General features: G+C 40.7%; 1 protein-coding gene across 2 annotated transcripts; it reads right to left on the minus strand.

Moving 5' to 3' along the window:
• Positions 1 to 1,182: 1,182 nt before the first annotated feature.
• Positions 1,183 to 6,332, minus strand: EXOSC9 (exosome component 9). 2 transcript variants are annotated; one of them, XM_040556302.1, is made up of 12 exons: positions 6,153 to 6,332; positions 5,894 to 5,988; positions 5,302 to 5,421; positions 5,096 to 5,198; positions 4,512 to 4,649; positions 3,953 to 4,035; positions 3,531 to 3,663; positions 2,989 to 3,077; positions 2,646 to 2,792; positions 2,250 to 2,437; positions 1,863 to 1,941; positions 1,183 to 1,308 (listed from the first exon to the last, which is right to left on the minus strand). In XM_040556302.1, the coding sequence occupies exons 1-12, from the start codon at positions 6,216 to 6,218 to the stop codon at positions 1,227 to 1,229; spliced, it is 1,323 nt and encodes a 440-aa protein (XP_040412236.1). In that variant the 5' UTR covers positions 6,219 to 6,332; the 3' UTR covers positions 1,183 to 1,226. The 2 variants fall into 2 exon arrangements, with proteins under 2 accessions (XP_040412236.1, XP_040412235.1); XM_040556301.1 differs by lacking the exon at positions 1,183 to 1,308 and adding an exon at positions 1,338 to 1,439.
• Positions 6,333 to 8,157: the final 1,825 nt, after the last annotated feature.

Raw genomic sequence — 8,157 nt, forward strand, 5'->3', positions numbered from 1 at the left:
ATTCTTCACAGCTTTCATTTTCTAAACCTAATTTTAAAGGAAATTCTAGCTCTTGCGACTAAGCTTGGTCCAAAACATCCCAGGCTGTGCTGTCCTAGTGTTTTGCCTATCCACTATAAGTCCTCTGCTTTCTTTCAAAATAAAGCCTCTATGGATGTAGGGTATAAGCTGTTACATATGAAGAAGAGAGAAAGAACAGTGGCAAAATATCATTCTTTTTCCTGAAGAAGTTCAAGGTCTTGTGGTGCTGCAGAAGAAGAAAATCTTCGCTTCTGTTCTTCACTTCACTTCTCGTGCTCTTGGTAACAGTTTTGGATTGGAAGAACTGACACTAAGCAAATACACTGGTTTAGCTCCTGGAGGGGCAGGGGAGAACAATTTTGTGTTTTTTTGCATTAAATTCTAAAAGTAACTCTGGGATATAGTATGTGACCGTAACTTTTCTCTTGCCTGTATTTCATAAAGATCTATGGTTGTATGTAAAATAGTCCTAACTGCTCTTGTAAATATGTGCACGTTTCTAATGTGACTTGGTCTTCAAACAAAACAGGCAGGTGAACTACTGTGGAAACCTCTTCTGTTTTGCCTCATTTTAAACTGCACAATTCTTTGAATATAGTTCAAGAAGCATTCATGTCTGTTGCATGTAATATTTAATTAAACTTTTTATTAAAACTTACTGAAGTATGGGTTGCCTGTATATGGAAAATGTTGCCAGCCTCCTGGGATTTGGCCAGACGTCCTACACTGTCAAGCACTTGCATTTCTGCTGCTTTTTGTACAAAGCCTTAAGATACGGAGTAACCAGGGAAAGGTCACAGGCACAGCACACCACTTCCCCCTATGAAGACCGTTCCAAGGAATTAAATAATTCCACGCTGTGTTAACACCTATGCTAATCAAAGGCAGCTATTCAGGGCATTAAACTAGAACTGTAATTCCTCTTGACTAGATATAGCTCACTTCAGAATTCAGTAGTTGCTGAGGCTGTTTTGTTAAGAAAACTATGCATCATACACCTGGGACCTGGGTGTTCTGTGCTACAGCTGGGTGCTACCAAAGCATTTCACTTACGGAGACTTTTTATTTTAACCTACACACAGTACGTTTATAAAATATACATAGAAACAGGACCAGACTTGGGGGGGAGGGAGGGATTATCTACAAAAATAAGTTCAGTAATAACAAACCAGATTATTTATTATACATTACTGAAGGAGAGATGACTAACGAGCAGCTCTCTTCTTTCTCCTCCTTTTGTTAAATGCTTTCTTACTTGTATTTTCTTGTTTCAAGGTGGTCTGTGTTCTGTGAGCAAACAACATTTTTAATCAAATAAATGTATTGTTTTATTTCAAAGGAACACGGGTTGATCATCTGTAACTGGGCAACCACTCACCATGCTCAGTGCAAAGTTCAAACACTTCCTCGAAAACGTTCTAAATACAACAGTGAAGGTTTAGGCTAGAGTAGAGATACAGCAGTAAAACTAACTTCTCTGAGATACACTTTAAAGTTAGCTGTAGCATAGCCTGTAAAGTCTCTACAGCATCTGTAAGGAGCATCTGATTGAGATCCACGTATACGCTCTCATTCCCTTTGGAGGGATTAACACCAGTGGAGGGATTAACACCAGTCAAGTCTCTGTAACTACCTCAGACAGCTGCAGGTCAGCTGGGTGACTGGCCTCCAAGAGGGGAACAAACTAGCCCTGATTTAAAGCTCCTCACTGCTATATAATCCCCTCGAATAACGGAGACCTTTCTTGGCCTTGCTAAAGTTCTCAGCACAGATTGTCATCGTTCTGTTGTTGGGTATTCCTTACCAGCTCCTTCCCCCTCTTAATTTCACCTGACGGTTACCTTGTTTTGTTTGGTACTTCCTGCGGTTCCAGGATGACAACTTCTTCCTCTTCACTGTCAGACAGCACAATAGGTTCATCTGGAAGGAAAAAAAAAAAAAAAAAACTGATCAGTTTCTGTAACAAGTCCTGTAACTAATAATCACAGCATTTTAAAAAAGATATTGAAAGGGGAAAAGCAGGCTCACAATTGCTAGTGCTTAACCTGACAGTCTTGCTATAGTAGAAAAAACAAGTTTTCTTTTGAAGAAAACAAGACCTGTCCAGGTGAAGTCAAAGTAGCCAACTCTCACACAGAGCTACAATAGGGACATCTTGCACTTTTTAATTCTAGACTATTAACAAAGTGGTGTAAGTGTATGCAGTATTGAGACAAACGAATACTCACCCTTAGCTTTGCTCATTGTACTTGTGTCCTCTGTTTCCATTCTCTGGCATTCAAAAGCGGCAGCATCAATTTCACTCTCCTCTTCCACTGCCTCTTCCCTCTCCGATTCTTCAAGGTCTCCCCAGGAGTTCTCTATTCCTTCCCCAATTTGGGCTGTCCCAGGAGTGTGCAATATTGGTGTGGCAAAACTGCAGTAGTTAAGAAAAATTTTGGAGATACTAAGAATTAAGTTACCTAAAAGCAGTTAGAACCAAAACCAATACAATGTTGATATTCCCTCTGACGGCTATATGGCTACCCTGAGCTGGGAGAAACCTTGGGTGTTTAGCTGCTAGTGGGACTAACGCAGGGAGGGGGAAGCCTGCTTTTTTCCTGGACAAGAAACAGAAAACATACACTTCTGAAGGAGGGTCAGCTTTAGTTATGATTTCTTCTGCTTGTTCTTCCACGTTGTTGGTGTCTACAGCAGCACTTTCCATTTTGAAGGCAGTGATCTTTTGATTTGGTATAGATTCTGCAAAGCCGAACTTCCCGCCTTCTTTCCTAGTCAATAACGACAGACATTATTTCAAGGTTATTTCACATTTATAAATGTTTTCTCTCAAAGTTCAAATATACAAATACTTGCTCTTTAAAACAACTACAAAGAAAAACAATTTGTTGTTCATGTTACAAGTTAGCATCAATTTTTAGCGTATTTCTTAAATGCTCGTCTCCATCCCCTTCCCAAAGCACTCACCTAACTTTCTGGTCGTTCTCCAAGGCTTTCTGAATTAGTTCTGTTATTTCAGCAACCTTAACAGCTGTTATTTTACTGCATCTCAGAACCTGTTTGTTACATACACAACAACAATTTACAGTCATGAAAGCACGGTATTTTTAACTAGAGCTGTAGGACAGATCACAGGAGTAACACTTAAAATATGGTATCTAAGGAAAAGGGACCGGATACACGATGAGGTGATCCAACAGGTTAATACAACAACCTTTAGCTGTGCAAGAAGACGCAGTCTGAATTTGTTTACAGCCTCCAACAGCCAAATCACAGGGAAAAAAACGCCTATCTGACCAAACAATGGTCCTTTTCTACATCTGTTCTTCAGCATAGATGCACAGTAGCACACTCTTCCACTGGGTCTAAAAATACTTGATGTTTTCCAGTGAAATCTGACAGCTAACTGTTTCCTTAGCTTCAAAATATTAAGGATATTACAATATCAAGATTACAACCCAGGAAGCAGTTTACACCTGAGACAAAGACCGGTCGAGGAAAAGGTTTACCTGATCCTTTAGTAGCATAATCCCTCCACTGGACTGGATGGTACAAATTTCACGATGTTTATTCATGGCAATTACAAGGAGGCCGTCCATTACACGTTCTTCTCGTTCGCTTGGATCCACCAACAAATATGTCCTAGAATCAAAGTTTTAAATATAACGCAACAATATAAGTTTGAAGCTGAGTTTGACTCCCCCAAGAAAGTTTTCTTATCACCTGTGAAAGCAGCTGGCTACCAGCACCACACAGTACACATACGTATGTCTGTGGCTCCTCACTTCTGATAAAATGCTTTAAGAAATCTGTCTGTCAACATGAGTTGCTTTTTTTTTCTACAAATCTCTATGTTTAAAGTTAATTCTGCAGAACTGACAATAAGTTGTTTCTGTCAAAAAAAAAGACTTAAGAAAAAAAACCACCTTACCCCTGCTGGAAGAAGGCAAAACTGACGCAAATAGGCATGTGGTGGATACTCAAGGGGACAGGATCACGCTCCTCAGGAGAATACTTGGAAAAGAATTAGCCCAGAAGACAATTATTTACAAAATTCATTTGGTTTTAAAATGATGTATCGCACAAGAGGTATTTAAAGAAGTAACAAGCAAGAAAAAAGGCAAACATTCATCATCTAAATATTAACAATCTTACTGCTCTTCTTGTGTAATCCTGTTTACTACCTACATAGGCAAATTCAGCACATTCATCACTCTTATACAAGATATGGCTGAAACATTGCTCGTCCGTTAAAACAGTCTGTAAAATACCTATCTTTTTCCAATTAATGTTGCCATAAATTGAAGTTGATATAGTTTTACACTCAGCGGGCTTGCTTACTACCCTTTTACATTTTGAATAGGAACACATGCACCCCCAAACTCTACGTATCTTGGAATTCATCTGCTTATATCAACAATTAATTCCTTCCTTTCAGACAGAAAGGAACAGCTACCCGAGATACTGTACTGGGATCTAGTATGACTTACCACTGTCACTTCCTCTCCTTGCACAGAGACATCTGGTCTGCGAAAATGACACAGGGCTACTATTGCTGCTATGCTAGCAGCATCAATAATGTTACCGTCGTGATTTAACAGGTGCAGGTCCACACGGATTTGCCAAACCTGAGAAAAACCAAACGTAACTGCTTTGTAATGAGTAAACGTGATTCCAGAGAAGCTATTGCTTTTCAAGACACTTTCAGTTTTTGAATCATAAAAAGGACCAACATATATTCTTTGGTTATTTCCTTAAGAAATTAGCATGAAAAATCTTGGTATACGCAAGACACCCAGTGTGCTAGATTTAAAACCTGGTTAATTTGACAAGATACACAATAGTTAAGTATGACTTAAAATTTGTTTTGCAAAGAAATATTCAAGTGTGCAGGATTCCAATTATTTCAAAAATTCTGTATAGATCTGCAAGTTAAAAATACCTATAGTCAGATGGATCCTTACATTAACCTGAAGTCTTAATTTCTAGTTTTCAAAACAAAACAGACCACCTGAAAAACTGACTACACATACCCTTTAGTTTAAAACCATTTGAAGTTGATAGTTTTTCATACCTTTTCACCAGCAACAACGCAGAGAGATTCAGTATCTATACATTTGGAATTTCTCAGGCATCGCTCTATTAATCTGTTCAGTTTCACCAGTAACTCAGACTGCCTGTTAAAACAAAATTAACCCAAACTGAATATAATTATTCTGCACACTTACATGTTTCAGAACAGTGGCCCTTTTATAAGTTTTTTTTAAGAAAGATACATACCTGCCAGGCTCAAAACCAGGCGCAGCCATGGGTGACAGCTCAAGGTTAAAGAACAGTATCCCTTCTGTAGCCCGATTTGGCTTTGGGGGCACAAGTTCACATGATACTTGGCCAAGAACCCTGCGGAGGGCAACAAACCACTAAGCTACAGAATTTGGCAGGAGAAAAACCTACCGCTAGAAACAAAATATGTACATTTGGGCTTTTATTTTGTATTTCTCAGTCAAGTCAACATGTTTAAGTTATAGTCAACAATGCAGAGAACTAACTGCTGAGATCAGCACTTTCTCCTAAATTTCAGAATTAAAACTGGACATAAACGCTGGGGAATCAGTAACTGAACATTTATGTAAGTGCATGTATTTCACTTTTCCACATACACAGAAGGGCGTTTGATACATGGAAGGCAATAAAACATAACAGAAGATTGCTGGATAAAGGGATACAAAGTTAGACTTGTTATCCATCCGTATTATATAAATTATTTGTAATCTATGGTCTGCACCCAAACACAGTGTCCCCACCCCCCCACCCCCGCGGCCCCCACTTCCCCACGGTGCCCCTCTCGGAGAGCCGTGCCGGCCGCAGCCACCTGGTCCTGCCCAGCTCCACCACGCAGCAGCCGCGGTCGGGCCCGAAGGAGATGCGCACGTTCCGATAGTCGTAGCACTGCCGCCCGTCCAGCCGCTGTGGGGAACGGACACACACAGAGAGACACACAGACGGACAGGGGGTCACACACACAGACAGACAGACATGGGGGGGCCGGTTACCGCGGGGGCGGCCGGCCCCGGGGCGGTGTGAAGGGGCAGGGGCGGGGGCGGGGGGGGTGAGGGCAGGCGGCCCCGCACCTTGCCCTCCCGCACGGCGCGCAGCAAGAAGCGCCGCTCGCAGTTGGACAGCGGCGGCTCCCTCATGGCGGAGCGGCCGTTGAGTCGCGAGGCGCGGCCGTTGGCCTCGAGGCGCGGCCGTTGAGTCGCGAGGCCCGGCCGTTGGTGGCGCAGCGCCTTGGCGTCATCAGCGCGCGGCGACCGTTAGGGGGAGGGCAGGAGGGCGGGCTACAACCGCCTCGCGCCCCCTAGGGGCCAGCGGCTGCCCCTCCCGCCCGCGCCTCAGGCGGGGCTGTGGTACGGTTATGGCCGCCGTTTGGGCTGCCCTCAGGGTTTACCTTCGCCCATCGTCTGAAGAACACCCTTTCCTGTCGTTCTGAAATGCGGCCCGCAAGTGAAAACTCGAGGCTTCATAAGAGGCTTTTATGCTTAGTTTGAGCTGGAACAAGAAATTTCTTTACTGTGTTTTCCCACCAACATTACTAAAACACAGACGATCAGCCTTTTCTCACACAGAATTGTTGAAATATCTTAATTATACTTTCTTTTTAAACCTTCTTGACACACAAAGTTCTAGACAAACTAAAAAGTGAGGCACACTTCAGAAACTTCAAGTTTGTGTGAGTGAAGACAAGTGCTGTCAGATTCTCCATGCTAGTTTTATATTTTCATTAGCAATAACTTCAAAAATATTTAGTCGAAGAGAATACGGACATGAGATTATACATACTGCCTTGCTCCGTGGACAAAAATAAGCAAGTATTTTTTCTAAATGGTACCACATATGAAGCAACACTAAGGAACAAAATGATTTAACACTGGCAACTTTTCCTGTAGCCACAAACACAGTAACATTTGGAGCAACATTCTCTCTCATTGCTGCTATATGGACGATCAGATATTTTCCTTGGAGTCTGAATAGCAGGCCTTTGGTAGAAAATTCTGCTTCTACTTTTTTCATTGCTTAAATTTAGTGATGATATTCATTAGTGAAGTCTTGGGGTTAAATTCTGGCAGTTTTGCAATCACTGAGGGAGAACACTGCACTAGGACCAAGTTTGCTCCATATTCATAGCCCTAAACCCTGCTGTGCTTTGGCTGAAACAACTTTTTACATGAAAAGGAAACGTTAGGTACAATGACTTGCAATCCCTTAAGACTTGATAAGAAGGAAATTATTTTCTAAGAGTTAATTTTAATAGAGTTCATTTTGACTTGTGTACAGTTGGAAAACTCATATACAAGTAGAGTTTCTAAATCACTGAAGATAAGTATATTTGGAGTAATTTCATTTATAATTAGCAGGAAGATACAATGTGTAAAATAAAGCTTGGTAAATGCTGATGGTCAAACTTTGGTAAATATGTAAGTTGAATAACCAAAAAGAGAGTCTTCTTAAAGAAGTGAGATGCAACTGTAAGCTTTGCATTTCAAATGTCTAATTTAAACTTTTTGCCTAGTGTATTACTGTAAATCCTTTTGTATCACACCGATACTTTTCATTTGTTTTACCAAAGCCTTTGTAATGCTTTCACAGAAGTTCACTACAAATTTCACTTCAGTTGTATTGAAGAAGTATTTAATTTGCATGTTCAAGAAATACATATATATATATATATATATATATATATATATATATATATATATATAAAGCCTTGAAAAGAAATCATTGTGAGAATGATATTTTTTTTCCACTAGAGGGACACATGCATTCAGTTAGAGGGGTGTATAAGAATACATGGTTCTGTGTTATCATACCTGGGGCTGAACTGAAGCAGTTAGAATGTGTACGTGCACTTTAAAACAATATCCTTTAAGTCATGTCCTCCCCATACACATACACACACACTTTGATATAGGTTTTTTTTCCCAAAGCAGTTGAGGCTGAAAGTCTCAAGCTTTTCCTCATACGTCCAATGTTCCAAACCATTAATCATCTTCATGATGTAAAGCAGTACAGATGCAGTCACAAAAGTGCAAACAAATAAGAAAGGAAAGTGGAGTTACTGGTTTTTTGTTTGTTTGT

Source organism: Cygnus olor, chromosome 4 (genome assembly GCF_009769625.2).
Source record: "Cygnus olor isolate bCygOlo1 chromosome 4, bCygOlo1.pri.v2, whole genome shotgun sequence".
Taxonomy (NCBI): domain Eukaryota; kingdom Metazoa; phylum Chordata; class Aves; order Anseriformes; family Anatidae; genus Cygnus; species Cygnus olor.

Coding starts and splice junctions, on each gene's coding strand:
- EXOSC9 (XM_040556301.1), bottom strand. CDS start 6,218: ATGAGGGAGCCGCCGCTGTCCAACTGCGAGCGGCGCTTCTTGCTGCGC. Junction 5,989..6,152: donor GCGCCGTGCGGGAGGGCAAG/GTGCGGGGCCGC, acceptor CGTTCCCCACAG/CGGCTGGACGGGCGGCAGTG. Junction 5,422..5,893: donor GTGGAGCTGGGCAGGACCAG/GTGGCTGCGGCC, acceptor TGCCCTCCGCAG/GGTTCTTGGCCAAGTATCAT.